Source organism: Athalia rosae, chromosome 1 (genome assembly GCF_917208135.1).
Source record: "Athalia rosae chromosome 1, iyAthRosa1.1, whole genome shotgun sequence".
Classification (NCBI taxonomy): domain Eukaryota; kingdom Metazoa; phylum Arthropoda; class Insecta; order Hymenoptera; family Athaliidae; genus Athalia; species Athalia rosae.
The window spans coordinates 15,758,514-15,776,200 of NC_064026.1; the positions used below are offsets into that span (position 1 = coordinate 15,758,514).

General features: G+C 43.5%; 1 protein-coding gene across 6 annotated transcripts in view; it reads right to left on the reverse strand.

The window, feature by feature from the left end:
• LOC105690566 (polypyrimidine tract-binding protein 1) overlaps window positions 1-17,687 on the reverse strand; it is a 296,563-nt gene that overhangs the window by 15,408 nt on the left and 263,468 nt on the right. For all 6 annotated transcript variants that reach the window (XM_048656159.1, XM_048656165.1, XM_048656170.1 and 3 more), the window contains 2 exons: window positions 7,449-7,595; window positions 333-384 (listed from right to left, as the gene is read on the reverse strand). In XM_048656159.1, coding sequence (XP_048512116.1) covers window positions 333-384; window positions 7,449-7,595 — 199 coding nt within the window. The remainder of the gene's footprint in view (window positions 1-332; window positions 385-7,448; window positions 7,596-17,687) is intronic.

A 17,687-nucleotide genomic window follows, 5' to 3' on the forward strand; every position in this document is an offset into this window, starting at 1 on the left:
ATGCAGAGCACACCGCGTACCCGGTGAATGCTGATAGTGCATCGTGGGAATTTGAATCGTAAGAAAAACACGTTTACGACTGCGGATATAAATGATAACGGGGGGATGAAAGAAAGTTTTTTAGAACGTCCGTTAATACAGTGAAAGCTGTGGTGGTGAAGATGCAATATCGAAGGTACCGTATAGGTAGGTATAAGCCCTGAAGGATCCTATGGCAAAGTGCCTACAAGAGTCTCGTTGAGGATACACGGTAGGAGGGGGTGGATATAAGGTAGAGGTCTCAGGATGAAGTTGCCGGGGAGATACACCTGGCACGGAGATGCGGTACTTACTGTTCTTCGTGAAGGTAACGATTTTCAGAACCTTTCCAAAGCGTGTGAATATCTGAAACAAATAAAACGATAAAAAATAGACCATTAATCGGGGCCAAAAGGGTTTTCAAGCTGCAGCTGCGGAGCGAAGATTCGCCGCTGTTGCTGCTGTAGGGGATTAAAGACTGCTTTTAGTACAGGTGAAACAAAGGAAGAGATAAGGGGAGAAAAACTGAAACTTTTTGAATACCCTTTAAAAAATATCTACACGAACGGAGATTCGATAAAATTATAGTAGCAGTAGAACGTAGTATAAAAGTAGTTGAAAATATCCGTATTACGTATAAAATTATACACGGTAACTAATTTGACTCGGAGTTAACCGAAACAGTGAAAAAAGTTTCGTGTAAAGCTTGAAAAAACTTTTCAACCGACTGATTTTCTCTTTACCTTTTTTCTTTCACTGATTCCCTTCTCGGTTTTTATTTGAACGATAATAGGCTAAGTTTTTTTTTTCTGTGGGTCGCGGGTCTCGTGAATTTTTTTATCCATTCTTATTATATTTTTTCTTCATTTTTTTTTTTTTGGTTTGTTTGTTTTGTTTTGTTTTTTTTTTTTTTTTCTTTTGCTTTGGCATCAAACCAAGGGTGAGCTCTAACCTTGCACGCGGTATATTCAAAAATTTCCCTTGTGGTTCTACCGAATTGGTCTCGCGGTTCGCCATCTTCATTGTTACAAGAGCGGCTGGTGTCGCAAATGTTTGCGTGGGTTTGTCACATCATTACTTGGTTTAATCCGCGCACGTCGCAGTCTTTTAGAGATAAAAAGGAAGAGAGAGAGCGAAGAAAAGTGGATGAAAAGGAAAAAAATGAAATAAAATAAGTACGAGGGGAGGAGAGGCGATGTTCCTAAACATACGGGGATCGATATAAGGGCACGGAAACAAGGAAGCCCGGAGAGACAATTTAATACTTCGTCTTACATTATTTTAACTTCATTAAAAATTATTGTTTTTTTTTATCCGTTATTCATTTCTTTTTATCAAGTAAAGCCGTAGGCTGTGGACGTGATCTCTTCTTTGGTATTAAAAGAGATTAAAAGTACATTCGGAATTTTGTTCTTTGATCGCTGATAATTATCACATTGTAATAAGATCCGCGGCGGGGATATAACGTAAAGGAAGAAGAATCGTTTCAGAGGGGGAGGGGGGGGAGGGGGGGGGGCAACAAAAAAGCGAAAACAGGGGAACGAAAAAAAAGTTTTTCGTTCTTCGCGAATCGTCATTTATGAAAATTATAACGATATATTCTTCAACGTCGCTAATGGTTAGGTGGGCGGAGTACACAGTACGTGTATCGTCAATTAAAATAGTGTAATTGGAAGCCCGAAAAAATCGTACACGAGGCGGAGGTATAAAAAAAAAAAAAATCAAATAAAAACCTAACTCGTGTCAATTTAGTTGCGGATCTTTTTCATCGTTATTTTAGTTTGTTTTCAGTGATTTTATTTTTCCGATTCCACTATTTTCGTAACCCGTGTAATCGTACGCCTTTGTCGAATTCATCGTTCCGGATCTACTTCTATTCCCGTATACGCGGTCGTCTCTACGCTGAAAAATATAACGGCGTGTTACAAAAGTAAGGGTATCATTTGGACACGGAAGATAATATCTCCGGGTGTTTTCCGATAACCGCTACGTAGAACGTCACTTGAACATACCTTCGAAAAATGCAACAGCGGTAATAATACCATACGTACGCACAGGTATAGGTGAGAGCGCAAAGAAAAGCTTCGCGCCCGTTATACATATAGCTACAAATTTCCGTATAGGTAGATACACGCCACGTACGGTGTAAGGAGATGATTTCCCACAGGGTTTCTTAGAAAAGCTGCACAAGCTTTACAGCAGACTCGAAACCAGTCTGAATATAGCTACTTGAATACGGATCCGAATATAGAATGACATTCGGTTACCGATCGCAGCTTTATCCGCCCTTTTTTTCTCCCCGCCGTTGCCCCTTTCATTCCCTTGTAACTTACAGGGAAAATCCTACACCTCTTCCACAGCTCCGAACCGCGCGCGCGCCCCATTGCGTTTCGGCGTTACTTTGAACGAAAACAAAAGAGAACAAAAAAGAAAAAAAAAAAAAAAAGAAACGTTAATTTTTTTCCAAATCGAATGGAGCGACGATGAGGATGACGAGACGAATCAAGGGTGACACGGCTAACCAACGGCTGCTCGGTGTTGTCGCGAAGCGAGAACGAGGGAATTAGGTGGGGAGTAAAATAGACGGGGAAGGAAGTAACGTGTTCGTGGAAACCTCCGGGGAGGAGGTATTCGCCTATAGTCGAAACAATGCGAATTAATAACTGTAACGCCAATCAATAACGACGATCACCATTGACCGCTGGCATCGGGAAAGGGCTTCGATAATCCCTCGACACGGACTACGAATTTCGATAGCCCACGGGGCCAATGGCGATGGCCGCCGCGACAGCCAATCGTCGATGTACGTACGTACGTACGTACGTAGAGACTCTACAGAACGATATGGACGGGCGCGGAGTTTAACGGTACTCGCTCTCGTTAGCCGAACTACCGCACACCCCCACTATCATCTGAACGCCACCTCCCTTCATCCCTTCATTATTCAGAGCGTAATTTTAGCCCTCTATTCGTAATTAGTTAGAAGAGTATCGCTGAATAACCGTTGGTCACGTTCACGTAGAATTTGCAATAGATAATCCTGCTGCTTCCGTGTGGCGGCGTGAACTACGGATCAACAACACCATATTAAACGCGACGCGAAGAGGGTGAGAAAGTTTTCGAAAACGAAAACGGACTGATCCGGGTGTATTCTACCGCCGCCGCCGCCGCCGTTGCCGTTTCAAGAACTTGTCCGAGTGTTCTAACAGATCACTTGTATTGTTATTATCGTTGTATACGAGCCTGCCACAAAAACGAACAAAACCGAAACATTAATCAAATGTTTCTCGCATTCTATGATTAATGGATTTTCAGACCCTCTTAGCTAGACACCGTGTTGCGTTTAACGTTCTACGTAAGAGTGTATTATACATATTACACAGCTTCCCGATCCGTCGAGGTTATTCCTCGTCCGTTCGATACGTAGATATATACGTGAATATTATACGATAATGTATGTACGCATACATCGCGCGTTTCGCATTCGGTTTTCACCGAATTACACACGGCGTGCAACATTTCGCGACCCCCTTCAGCTGCCCTTGTACGCAAACTCGGTGAATTTCAAATTTTCGAATCTCGTGCAGAACGCGATTTCGAAGCAGCTGTTTTTCATGCGGGGAACGGTAAAAGTTTAACCACCCCCCCCCCCCCCCTCCCCCCCTAGATTTTCCATCTTCCGCGATAAAATTTTACGCACCCGTTGATTGGCTGATATATCGGTAGAGGAGTCGCGTGCCGATGTCCGGTTGCGAAATCGGATGGAACGATCGTTCGAAATTCTGACCTGTGTTTTTTTTTTTCTTTTTACTTTTTTTTACTTTTCTTTTCTCGTTCCGCAGCGGAGATCGTTCGAATTTTCGAGTTTCTTCGGGTACATATTTTCGATTGATCGTCCGCGAAGAATATTTCCTTTGTGAAGAGTTTTAAGATGGGGGGTGGGGGGAGTACGCTCATTACAATAACAACGCGCGACGCGTCTTCCTGTACATTATATATTTACGTACATAGTTTCGTATGTATGATATACATACATATAGTAGGTATACATAACCAGTTTCCCTGACACTCTTCGCTCGCGTGTACGTACCAGCCGCCCGCTCCCCTATTCTATTACGTATTGCGCCGTTACGCTAGTGGAATATCGGCGTAAAATGTTGAGGCTTTTAACGTTTATGCTCGTGGTGCGGGGATGTGGCCGCTAAGGTGAGTCTGTGACATAAACGGGAGCTCCTAGTGGTTGGCCGGCACCTGCGACACCCTAAATCTCGCCTTATTAAGGCCCCCGTTGTTTCTCACCCTCTTTTTCTAACTTCAACCCGTCTAAAATAAACCGCGATAGAGATTATGCGTGCTGCCTTTTTTCCGTCGTTCCCTTCGTATTCTTCTTCTTGTTTTTTTTTTTTTTATCAAAAAAATTTCACCGGTGTTCAAAAAAATAACGAAGGCTCGGTAAGAAAATTGAAAAAAAAAAAAAAAAGTCACAAAGACAATTTTCATTACGGAGATTTAATTTTCTAACGTTCACCCCGCAATTGCACGGTGAGGCTCGCGGTGGACCATAGGCATTAAAAACCGCTTGTAGGTGAGCTTTTAATGAAGAGAGAAATAATATTAACGACGACGAGGAGGAGGAGTAGTAAGTATAATTAATGATGTTAAACAATAACGACGATAATTTCTTCGATAATTATTCGCGTGTATCGTACGAGATTCATTAGCGCTATTTCATCGATACACTTCCGATGAATTGACGTATATATATATATATATATAACATTCGAACGACGACGACGAGGTGATATTAGAAATCGTATGAACGGGGGCTCGAGCCTTTGGTTTCAATGCTCGGAACCGTCGGAGCCCTTTGACCCCGATATGCTCGAATCATGCCACGCGTACGAGAAATTTCCCATTCGGACGGATCGCCTATTTTCAAGCTGCGCTTTATGTACTACCTCTATGCACGGAGCCCACGGCTGCCGTTATAAACGCGTGCACGTATACGGGTGTGTCGCTCGTAGGTGTGTACGTGCATTTTGCGCGTGGGATAGCACCTGTGTTAAGCTACCCCAGCACATTCAATTTTCCCTTCCACAAAACCACTACGCTAATTACAAACCGGGAGTAGAGAGGGGGAAGGAGGATATTATTTTGTGTAAAAGTTTCAAGTGCTTTTATAGCCCCGGAATTTCTCTCCAAATATACACGTGTATATATATACATATACATATACATATATATACACCTATAAATACTATATACCCGACTCTACAAGCCCCCAGTGGTTTTGTGTACACACACCGCAAGGTTTTAAGCAACGACAGTTAATTAATTAAATATCGCGGCCCGGATATTGCATCAATTTTTCCATTCATACCTTCCCTACCTAACCTAACCTACCTACTGTAACTGCCTTTCATTTTATTTTTGCCAACTTTTTATTTTCACTTATTATTATCATCGTTATTGCTTTGGATTACGAGTGTTAAACTTGTTGTTACGGATTATCCAATTTTTCAGATCAACGATTTCAAACACTCGGCTGCACACGGTATAACGTACAGGTGTACGATACGATATACCTATATCTACATATATTTATACCGTGAACTTTACTCTCATGCATATCATCCCCGCGTCGAAATTATACTCTGAACCAAGGCCGTAATATTCTTCGCGATTAGCCCCCTCCACGACCCGCGCCGCCCCCCTTTTTCCGTCGTAAGTATCGCGATACGCGTTACGTTTATACGTTTATACGTGTACGGTACGGTACGTACGTACATCCGTACGAATCAATTCTTACGCCCGACTAACGTCGTATTTGACAAGTGAGACGCGGCACAGTCCGAATTTCCGCTCGGAATAAAAAGGCTCGCGATTATGGCGATGCTCATTTTTGTACCGTTGAAAATGAAATCAGAGTTATCACGATACGCCGTGCGAATTTGTTTTTTCTTTCAATTTCTCTACTCGTCTCCCATCGCTTGACTTTTCTAGACACCGGAAAATCGATCGGCTTCGGTACACACACGTCGTATGGTACGTACGTACGTACGTGTAGAGAAATCAATGCGAATATATAGACACGTTAGGTACTCAAACGAATGAGCAGAACAGTCTGTGGTAATTGGAAGCTGTCCATCTTAATAAACGAAGTTCGAAGGGGGACTTGCATCAGCGGTTAGAATTTAATGTATATATATATACGGTACGGTGAGAATCATAAATTCTCCTCATATATGATAATAAACTTGACGATTGCAGTACGGTGTAGATTATACAATTTCAACCTCATCGTAAATTGAAAAACCGTGTTTTTTTTTTTTTCGGTTCATTGTACGATAAATTACGGGAAGGAAAAATAGAGGAGAAAGACACGGAGTTAAAAAATCGATAAATTTCTGTTTGTCGGAGAGAAAAAGAAAAAAAAAAAAAACATCAGAAAAATGACACCGAGTCAAGTGAACTAGGTGGAAATCAATCGTTTCTGTGGGTTTTCTCAGCTTTCTACTTCGGGTTGTATAACGTGTGGAGAGAACGATAATAGAGAGAATTGTATGCGAATAAATCTGAAGACGCGCATAGTTTTTTTTTTTTTTTTTCTCATCCCATAAAATGAATCCCTTCCTACACATCGACCTTTCCGGAGTCGGAGGATAATGATATCCAGTTAAAGACAAACGGCGACCGTAACTCGCAAACGTAATCCTGTGTGGGGCGACGACGATATATATATATATACTCAGAAATTATGGAGTCATATAAATATATTTATAGCCATGCAACCACCACCCCCCGTTCGTCGTATGTATATACGTACACGTACACTGCGTTGTGCCTTTTACAGGCCATAACGCGAAGAGGAATGTGAAAATCGATCGCCGCTGCAGTCCATTCCAAACGTATGTAATTTATGCGCATTTTACTCGTGACAAACTGTTAATTAATTGATCGATTTTTATTTGATTTTGAAGAAAAATTCGATATCCACGAGGGTGTCGTGTAGCGTTCTGAAATTACTGGGTGACAGTGCAGTCTGACCTGCGGATCGTGTCGACCGGTTAGTTTGTCGAGTCGAGTCAGACATAGGGTGAGTATTGCAGAGGAGTCATTAGGACAGGCAGCGTTTCCCAAGGGATACAAACCGGAGAGTGCTTCCGGTCTCGCTTGAGTGCCTTTTGAATTTTTAACACTCCAAGTGCCAGGTAAATAAACACGAGATTGAAACAGGGTGCGGGGGTTGCTTTTTCGCGACAAAAAAAAAAAAAAAACAAAAAACAAAAGCAAATCGCGCCGGCATTGGGATAAATGAATCTCCGTTTAATTGGAAAGAAAAAAAAAAAAAATGTCAAATTTGAGGCCGGTGAAAATGAGCGTGTGGAGGAATGGAGAGAAAAAAAATTATTACTCTCCCCGCAACTCACCTGATAAAGAATGTCCAGAGAAATTGGATAGATCATGTGCTCTATTATGACTCTTAAAACGGTGTTTGGTCCACCCTGCGTTTCGGCGCCTTGACCTTGGGCCCCCTGACCCTGAGCTGCCTGTAAAGCTGCCTGGGCATTCGCGTTCTGTAACGAGAAATGTAGGAGAAAATTATAAAACGGAAATCGATTACCGTATGATTCTTAACGATCTAACTTATGATTCTATGCACTTATGGAATAGCAATAATTATCGTCATTGTTATCATCGAGATATTCGTTCAGCGTATATTTTACACTCGATCCATCCGATCCGTATTCGTTGCAGATTTTCATTTTTATCGCAATAGTCCCGACGATCGATCGCGTCGTAAATGGGCAACCCTAAGTGTCTACGTGATCAGCTACCCTCGGGTAGGGGATGTACTGTAAACAAACAGCCGGTGAACATTCCTCCCCAACTCCGTTCTATAGATCACAGTTCCTGCAGGAACAACCACCAACGGCAGCACAACACCAGCTATCGCGACTGAAAGCGCGCCACCGCCGGTTTCCACACATACCCTATTTTCGTTCGATTCGCTGCTGCCTTATACCGTTAACTCGTCATGCGTGAATAAACGAAGCTCCGTAATCAGTGTGTTATGGTAAATTGAAAGCGACGATCTGAACCGGTAAAATTCGTCCGATATTCGTTCCATCCCGATCGCGTCGATGTTCGTTTTATAGAATTTGGGAAAAAAAAAAAAATAAAGGGGGAGATGAATCGGGAAAGTATTCTCACGCTGCCGAACGGAGGTTGCTGCTCGCTGAGAATTTTATTCCATCTTATTTAAATGCCTACTTTATTTTTCATGGGTTGTTCGGAATTATTTATATCGCAAATTAAACGAAATTAACGGTCGACCGTCGTACGATGCTACGACGTCGAGGTTGTATCACCGATACACCGCAAATACATTGGAAATTAAACGAAGGTAGGCGTCGAGACCGTACGAGGGTGCAGGGGTGGCGGTAAAATGAGCTTTGCTAGGCAAACGGAAGAGAGGTCTTCGTCCCGAGGGAATTATCGTAAATTGTTGCTCGAAGTAGAAAAAGTGAAGGGGAGAAAAGAGAAGAAACCGAAAGAAAGGAAGACTACGTCGCCGGTGTATCGAATGACGGGTAACGGGGGTGTTGGTAACGCGTGAGCGATTCGAATACCTGCGGTTTTTCCCCCGTCTTTTCAATAATATCCCACCCCTTTTTCAACCCCTCGCAGCATCGCGCCGGAGTTCCGTCGGTTGTTTGCACTGGCGTACCGCGGAGCAGAAATAAGTACATATACCGTCGGTCGGTATTCAGGAGAGGGGGGGGGGAGGAAGTATTCGGGCAAGGAGGAAGAGGAGGGTTGGGGATATTCAAATTGGGCGCATATTAAGCGTAAAAATGACGCCCCATTATACTTTATAAGTAAGAGTAATGGCAGAGGACAATATTGGGTTATTAAACTAAACCGCTTGGCGCTTCTGTTGTTTGGTACGCGACACGTTTTTTTTTACTAAAATATAGATATATACCTACAGACACGTATAATACCTGTACACAAGGTAGTTATTGTTATTAATATTATTATTATCATTACAGACCACGTTGGGTGTGGGAATTTTGTGCGGCGTTGCACCAGCGGCGTAACCCGCAAAGTTCTAAATAATGATTGCGCTAATTATAATAACGAGATACGCGTTGTAAACCGTACACACAATATTAATTCTCCGTAGCGATTATAAGACCAAAAATTACCACCGACACGGAGAGTATTCAAATCGGAATAATTTAACAAGCGTATAATCATTCCAATTCCCCACACAATTCGCTTGGAATTCAGACGAGGAAAGGCAATAAGAGCGACCGCTGGATCTCCGGAACCGAAAAATGTAGAGGAATAGAAAAAAAAAACAAAACAAAACAAAAGAAAAACGACATAATCCGACGCACATTCGCGGTTACACGTTGCGTGCGTCGGAGGGTTGAGAAGGATCGCGGGGGATGAAGAGGGAGGAGGTTCGCAAAATATTACCGCGAAGCCGAGAATAGGAGTTGAAAATTAGCGGTAGACATTAATTAATTTAACGAAACTGCGGTTGGTTAGATTGCCATCGCGTAGAACGGAGTAGCTAATTCTCCGAAGGCCCTTCCACGTTTCCCTGTCCCCCCCCTCTCCCTCCGCGCGTTCGGTCTCGTTCCTTTTTTATCCGCGGCGCGAGGCCCTAAGGGTTGAGAGAACCGTACCCCCTCCCCCGCCCTTTCGTTCCCTCGTCGCCCTTCGTTCGCTTTACCGTGTCGCGGGAGGCAGAGACTCGCTCAGTCATTTCGATCACGTGACGCAACGAGTAAAGTGCCGCCAACTGCCACAAGGTAGAAAATTAACCGAGTAGTCCCCGTCGTTGCTGGCGCTAAATCAACGCAAGCTGTGCTTAGAATCTTACTAAATTAGGAAAACCACTTCGCCTCTCCGCGCCGATGAAAACGACCACGATAAGACGGAGAGAGAAGCGTATGGTAAAATTGCTGTATATAAAATTCAACTATGAAGAGACGAAGCAGCTCGGGGGGCTTTTTTCATCGCGAAAATATGTTCACCGTGATTCGTTTCGTCGATTATTTAGTCTTTTTTCCTCTTTTTTTTTTGTTTTTTGTTTTTTGTTTTGTTTTGTTTTTTTTTTTTTGTTGCCGCCCCGTTTGCGGCTAATCATTATTTGATAAAGACGGTGTAATTTTATCCGGTGAACGCGGGGGCACGCGCACGATCCGCGACCGTGGTGAAAAACGTTCGTTTGATCACCGTGAAAAGTGTCACACGGGTTACGAAATTTCAATAACAATAAATGTAGATTCGGCAGGGGTACGTACGTACGTACGTGTATCGACGGTCGCAACGTGCGAACGCGTAACTATGTGTATGGGAAAATTTGCGCGAAACGAGGCGGGCACGGGACGGAAAATGGAGGAAAAATGGGAGCGCGCGCGACTCCCACGGGCGTAAACATTGCGTGTGCTTGTTATTTTACTTTTTATCCTTTTTTTCCATTTTTTCATCCGACGTACGCACGGTCCACCGTTGAGGTTTATATCGGCGTTGAGAGAAAACGAGGAAAAAGAACTACGAGAGAAAAGAAGAGAGAGTTTGACATAAACTATATATAGAAACACACGTACAAACGCGCGCGGGGGGCGTAGAGCCATTAAAATTGCAGAGGCTGGAAATTGAAGTTGGAAGTCGAGCGCAACGAAAACAATGACATTACCCCCTTTTCCGAGAGTCCTGCACGTGCGGGGGCTACTCGTACTCTCGTATTTCCGCCCCTCGACTCCCCCCCCCCCCCCCCGCCGCCTTTCTATCCTCGACCGATTCTACCTTCCCTCGTATATATATATATATATATATATATATGTATACCCACGCGGCCAATGTATATCGGTAATTTAATTTGAATTCGCCGTTCCGTTTGTACAAACGTTTCGGTGTATACAGAAGGGCATTGCGTTCGTTTCGAAATGACTGCATTGTTTTCTACCCCGCCTTTTATCGGCCGCGTGCCCTAGCGGCCAACGCGTCGCTTTGAACCGCGCCTGCACGAAAAAAGGAAAAAAAGGAAAAAAAAAAAAAATATTTGCAAAACCAAAAAAATTGTTTCAGCTGCAGGGCGCGTTGCACGTTCGAGATGTCCATTCAAACGTTTCGTATTTTTTTTTATTTTTTTATTTTTTTTGATTTTTATTTTATGCGTTTTTGCAGTTTTGCCTTTTACCTTTTGCCACGCTAAATACTCCGCAGCGATCGCGAAATCTATAAATATGAACACGCACGTTTTCGGAGGCGTGAATTTAACACCGAAAAGTCAATCGGTTCGCGATCATCGCGGGATAGCGATAAAAATGAAGAAAAAAAGTCGTCCGACTAACGATAAAACAAATTCAACGAGAAATACCCTTCGATCAAACGAGAAGTTGTGGAGAACAACTGTTGAGAGTGCGAAAAAAACAAAATTGATTTTGAAAGAGGTACTCCATTGGGACTCGATAAATATTCTTCAGTCACGTCAGTTTGTTCTTTTTATTTTTCGTCCAGAATTTAACGCCGAATCAACGAATATTCACGTTTTGCACGGTATAGTCAGTTCTTCGGTATATTCTCGGTGGTCCTTGGGGACGATCGAGTTTAAATTATACCTTGGAATTTCTTATTTCCCAATTATCTGTAACGTTTGCTGCGTACGACGAACGTAAAAATGACGTTATGCACTCTCACCGGTATACGTCCGCATTTTATCCACAGAGTAGAACTTCGTTCTACGCAATAACCTCTTCTACGGTATCCTTTCATCGAATTATTACCCGCTTTAGTTACTCGCGTGGATTTAAATTCGAGATTCGAGAGAACTTTGTTAAATCCAACTACAATGGGACGAGTCAAAACTGTTGTTACATAAAGTACATCGTGCGCTATGCGAAGTTATTATACGTTACTATCGGAGGTTTATTTTCGTCATAGGTATTATATGCCATTTACTATGAGGAGTAAACGTTGCTACGGGTTCAAGGCGTCCTAGAAGGACGAGAGCGAATAACGAACAGTTTCCATTCCTCCGCGACGAGATTGCACTCGTACGTACGGTGGAGAGAACGTTACGTTAAACACATCTACGTATCCACGTATTCCCGTTCGTCTAATTTTGTACTACTACGTACCGCGAGGCGAAACCTCGCAACTTTTATGTAATCCTCTTCTGATTACGTCGTTTGCCTCCGCGCAACCCTCCGCATAATTGGCCCTTTATAAACTCGCGTTCACCGCAATTAACGGAAGGGTTGAAACGAAAGAGAGGAAATAACAAATTGGAGCGTAAAAATCGAAGCAACCTAACCGGAAGTTCGATTCTTCCACTTTCTAAAAATCTGAAACGCGACAATTTTCAAAGTGCACGACCGATTCTTCGGATATATAATCTGCGGCGATTTCCTCTTCTTCTTTTTTTTTTTTCCCCCCACCTCCTCTTACGATTCGTCCGAGCTTTTATCACGGCGTCGACATTTAGACCGATAGTAGCGGAGATGCTATTCCGAGAAATACAATGAGTGAATGATGTACAGTATTAATGAAGATGCCGAGTCTCTTTTGTTCGGGGTTTCATCCCTTATATTATTCCGATGAACTTGGTATTCTTCAACGATCTCTGAAACTGGAAACACCAAATAGCCGTACACCCGCTGAGGGTATAAGATGGTCTGACTTGGCGAAAAAGAGGAGGTTGGATATGGGGAGGGGGTTGGTGGGGGGGAGGGAGGGAGGAAGGGAGGGATAAGAGTTGCTGGAAAACTGCCGCTATTAAAAACTGAAACTAGGTATTACCTGGCTGCTGCAGGGTATTACCAGAAACTGGAGCTTAAATTATCGGGTAAAGTTTTCAGTAATTGTACAACGGCCTTCCTCACTACCCTCTTTATCCCTCTTTCTCTTCCTCCTCCTCCTCCTTACCCCTATTATGTATATAACAAGCGCGTTTTACAACCGTCGTTTTCTATTAACAAACTTTACAAGGAAATGTGATATCCGCGCGTACAAGTTAGACGTAAAATAAATTCGCCCTGCAACCTAACCTGAACCTCGCTTTCTTTGATAATCGTACAAATAGATAATCTTTGTTTCCGAACAAAAATTCACTCGGAAATGAAAGAAGGAAAAAAAAGAAGAAAAAAAAAAGATGGGCGTGATCAAACACGTATTAACAAATTGCATTGTTTCCTTTCGAACTCTGGCGGTGGAATGAGGCGTATCGTAGAAATTAGGCGTCAGAATGGCCGCGAGCTTCCGTTCTTGCTACGATAACTGCAATGGGTACGATAACTGTGGTGACGTGAAGTAATTACATTCGGAAAGTCCCTCTCCACTTCCCGCTCTCTTCCTATTCCCATCCCCGTTTCCAGTTCCAGTTACGATTCGTCGGAGTCGGAGTTGGAGTTGGAGTTGGAGTTGGAGTTGGAGTCCCTGTCCTCTTCTTACCAACCGGCCGCCTCGGGTGAAACGCGACGAGAGAAATACCCAGCTATCTTGAGACGATGCTGCCATGGGACGCGAACGCTACGCTATATGCCCGGGTAAGCTATATCGAAAGTCCCGAAGTCAGAACCCGTGGGGTGCCCGTTCCCTTTTATACGGAAGGACGACTTCCTCCATCAAATCAAGACGTGTGACTCGAAAATGAAATTGGGTGCTTAAACCGGTGGTGGGGATATAGGTGTATAGATCGGTGTGCGGCGGTGTTCGAGCCTTGTAACGTATGTGTAAGTGGGCCACCGCTGAATTTATTTACTTCGCATGTACACTTCCGACGTTGAAATAGGAACACGGAAAATCGGCTATCCGTTCGCAATACATACGAAATAAGTGAAAGGAGGATGAAATATATGAAAGAAAGAAAAAAGAGAGGAAAAAAAACAAAAAAAACGTGAAGTAATATTGGCTATAAATTACTTTTCCAATAATCTCCCCCTCGACCTATTTATTCAATCCACTGTATCTCCGCATAAATTGATTTCAGACAGGTGGTACGAATTATTTAAGCAAAGATATGAATCTCGCGATCAAGGATCCACCCCAACCGCTGCACTTTCTCCACCCCCTCGGACTTCCGGCCCCCAGTTTCATCCGGAGTTCGCTCGACTTTCTCTCCTTAAATAAGACGGCGGTCGATGACGGAGGACGAAGACGGAGCGGGAGGCGAGAACGACTGTGTCGCTTGCGTGAATACATCAGGCAGATAAATATACACGTTTAATATTGTCCTACGTGCACACCGTATACATATTTACATGTATATGTATACATACGCGAACGAGGGTGGCTGAGATCAGGTTGGGATTGAATCTGAAAACTGCCGCGAAACATTAACCATGCAGAATGAAATCCGATTAATCTAGACTCGTCAAATGAAGTAGCTCGAACAGAATTACATTGGGGGCCGGGGGATGAAAAAGTACGAACTCTACCTATAGGGTATGTATTTCCACATTGTTGCAGGGGGTTGCTAGCGTCATTCGTTCAAACTCGAGTATATATTTAGGCGTATCAACCTCCTTTTTCCCTCATTTAAGGTATACTCGATTTTTCCCCACTAGCTCGATGTACCGTCACTCAAAACTGACCACCGTAACGTCGAAAAAACAAAAAAAAAAAAAAAAAAAAAACGAAGAAAGCAGCACTTCGAAGTTATATGAAAATTTCAGACCATAAACATCGAAGACAGTCGTCGTCGAATACAGTCGGGCTCTGCCAGCTTTCAACGAAATCGCGTTTTCATCTGTACTTTTTTTCTTCTCATCTCCCGTAAGGTACGCAAGATATCATTGTTTCGAATGAATATCATCGTCTGATGCCTATTCTCGGAGATATCATTATTTAAGGGAAAGAGACACAAAAGTCTGGGTGGCCCGAGCGTCGTGATCTCCTCTTTTTTTCACTTTTCCTTATCCACCGTGCCAGCCAGCCTTTTCTTACTTGTACATTTATTATGGCATGAATTATTCATCAGCCATAGACATCAGAGTCGAGTGTCAAGCGCGCTCTTATCCTTCCATCCACCTCCTATTCCCGCGTGACCCCCCCCCCCCCCCTCCCTCCATCCGCTTCGTTTTTCTTCTTTTTTTTTTGTTCTCCCATAGCAGCTTCTTCTGTACCCACCGTACTGCAGTCACTTTCCACGATCGTGTCCACTTACCTCCTCAATGTTTACCCGACCTCCCCCCCCCCCATCCCTCCCCCTCCCTCCCTACCAGTCTCGCTATTTCTCCGTACATCTTGACGCAACCCCCGGCGAAAGTATAACCAACGTAATACAACGAAGTAGAATAAAAAGATTAACCCCCCCCCCCCCCTCCCGTCTACCGTGTCCTAGAGAAGAATTTAATTTTCACTCTCGAGGGAGCGTTTGTCGGTGTCGAAGAGCTCGTTGAAATTTTATTCGAAAATTTTCCGGGTCGGTTGAATATGAAAATGTGTAAAAAAAAAAATACGGTAGGCGCGTATCGGGAATAGATATTTTGAAATTCATCGCGCACGTAGACGTGAAGGTACGTGGAAGAGTTTTTGCGGGGCACGTGCGCCTTCGACTGCACGGCGGTAAACATGTTACAACCCCTGGGAGGAGGAGGGGATGTTGTACCATAATCGGTTAAATATGTATAGTCAGAAATATGAGGGGGAAGTAGAGAGTCGTGGCATCCGGAGAAGGAAGCGGAAACCGGGGTATGAGGTTTCGGTCCGTATAGCAGACGGCGTACGGACCTTTCTTGGTAAATTTTAGGTGCAGGGCGCGTCACGTGTTGCCAGCGGACGGAGGTTTCTCTTCGGGGGTTTTCGGGCCCGTTCAGTTACCTAATAGGGCTGAGAGGGCTACGTAGCCTCGATAACGGCGACGATCGTAGCCGCGATAGCGTAAGACGTGTTAATTTGCGACGCGTTCAAACATTATTCCCAACTGTACGAGGGCGCCAGAAACGACCGGGCGGTCCAGATCTCGATAAAACGCCCTTCCGCTCTTCCGCCCTTCCGCCCTTCCGTCCACCTTCGACCTTCGACGCGCCGCGATCCCCTGCTTTTTCTTATTCGAGCTAAAAGCGGACCTATTCGAAGGGTACAACGGGCAAAGTAAACGCGAAAATTTGCTCAGAGGCTCGCCAGCCGACGCGGTGGCGATTTTGGCGCCTTCCAAAAGCAGAAAGAAAAGAAAAAAAAAAAAAAAACAGAAACAAGTTTATTCCCGAATTTACAACCCCGAGGTCTCCTTTTTCAGACGAGGACTAATGCGATCCGACATTCGGTACGCGGATCGCGTTTAACATTCGAGAGAAGTTGGGCGTTTTCCCGACTATTTTTCGCCTCTCAACCTCTAGTTGGTTTTTTTTTTTTTTTTTTTCTTCTTATTTCTCATATGGACCTATATCTCCGCGACAGCTAGATACGTACACCCTTCGCGCGCCGAGCCAATTGATAAATTGGGACGTAGAGACTGCTGCTGGTGGTGGTGGTGGTGGTGGTGGTGGTGGTGGTGGTGGTTACGGTGGCGCAGGATATATGTGAGGGGGAAGATATTCGTTGGAGTGAAAAGCGAATAGCGAAGAGCGAGAAGGTGCCGTGGACCGCACAACCCGGCAGCGTCGTTTTTCCGCCAAATTGCTGCTTCTATTATTAAGGAGGCCGAGAGTAACTTACGGTTCTCCTCGCCGAATGCCGCTGAATAATAATCCACCTTCTTTAATGCGACGGTTAGTTTGAATTAGGTTTCACGCGAAGTTTCATTCCTACTAACCGGTTTAATCACATCCGTGTATCACGGGTGCGTTATAACTGTTGCGATAAATAAATCCTCGCCACTAATTTTATTATTTAAACCGTATCAATAAATAATTCGAGTGTAGATGGGAAACTTTCACTATCGGATTCACGTGAAAAGATTACGATAATTTGCATCGAGATGCGGAAGATCGAGAAAAAGAGATTATAGCCGGAAATTCTATCGGTTGGTAGAGCGAAACCGGCGACGAGTATCGGAAAAATAGGTTCATCGAGTTGCATTGATAACGTGTAATTCGAAAAGCCGCTTATATTATATCAAAAAATAAATTCGTTACGACTCTTTCGATTTCCCTTTCAATTTCCCTCTATTTCTTTCGTACGGATATATATATATAAATACAACAAGCCTGATTGATTTTATTTTTTCGCAGATTACGTATTACGGAAAACCGATTAATGATTAAAAAAACAAACAAAAAAAAAAACCCTATTTAGGAACTTGTGTACATATAACTTCGATAAAGGTCGACCGATTGTGAGATACGTTTTGAGTAAGGAATTCGAGTCAAAGGGACGGCAAAAGGAAATAAAAAGATAAGTTATTAAGACGTTCGAAAAAGGGAAGCGTAGCTCCTGCAGCAGCCTCCTTCTTTCCGACTCTTCTAATTACCTTCATTTTTTTTTCTACACCCAAGTTATTCACGGTCTCCGTGTATAAACAATAAAATGAAAAAACGAAAGGAAGAACGAAGAAGCTCAGCTGTACCGCGACGCCTCTCGCTGTTTCGTCTTAGTTCGCGCCCGGGCGTTCGAAAAACTCTTGAAAAACTTTGATTTTTATTCAACTTTTTGCCTTCTTTCATCCGAAGAAGCTTTCGCAAATCAGAGAGAAAACTGTGGACATC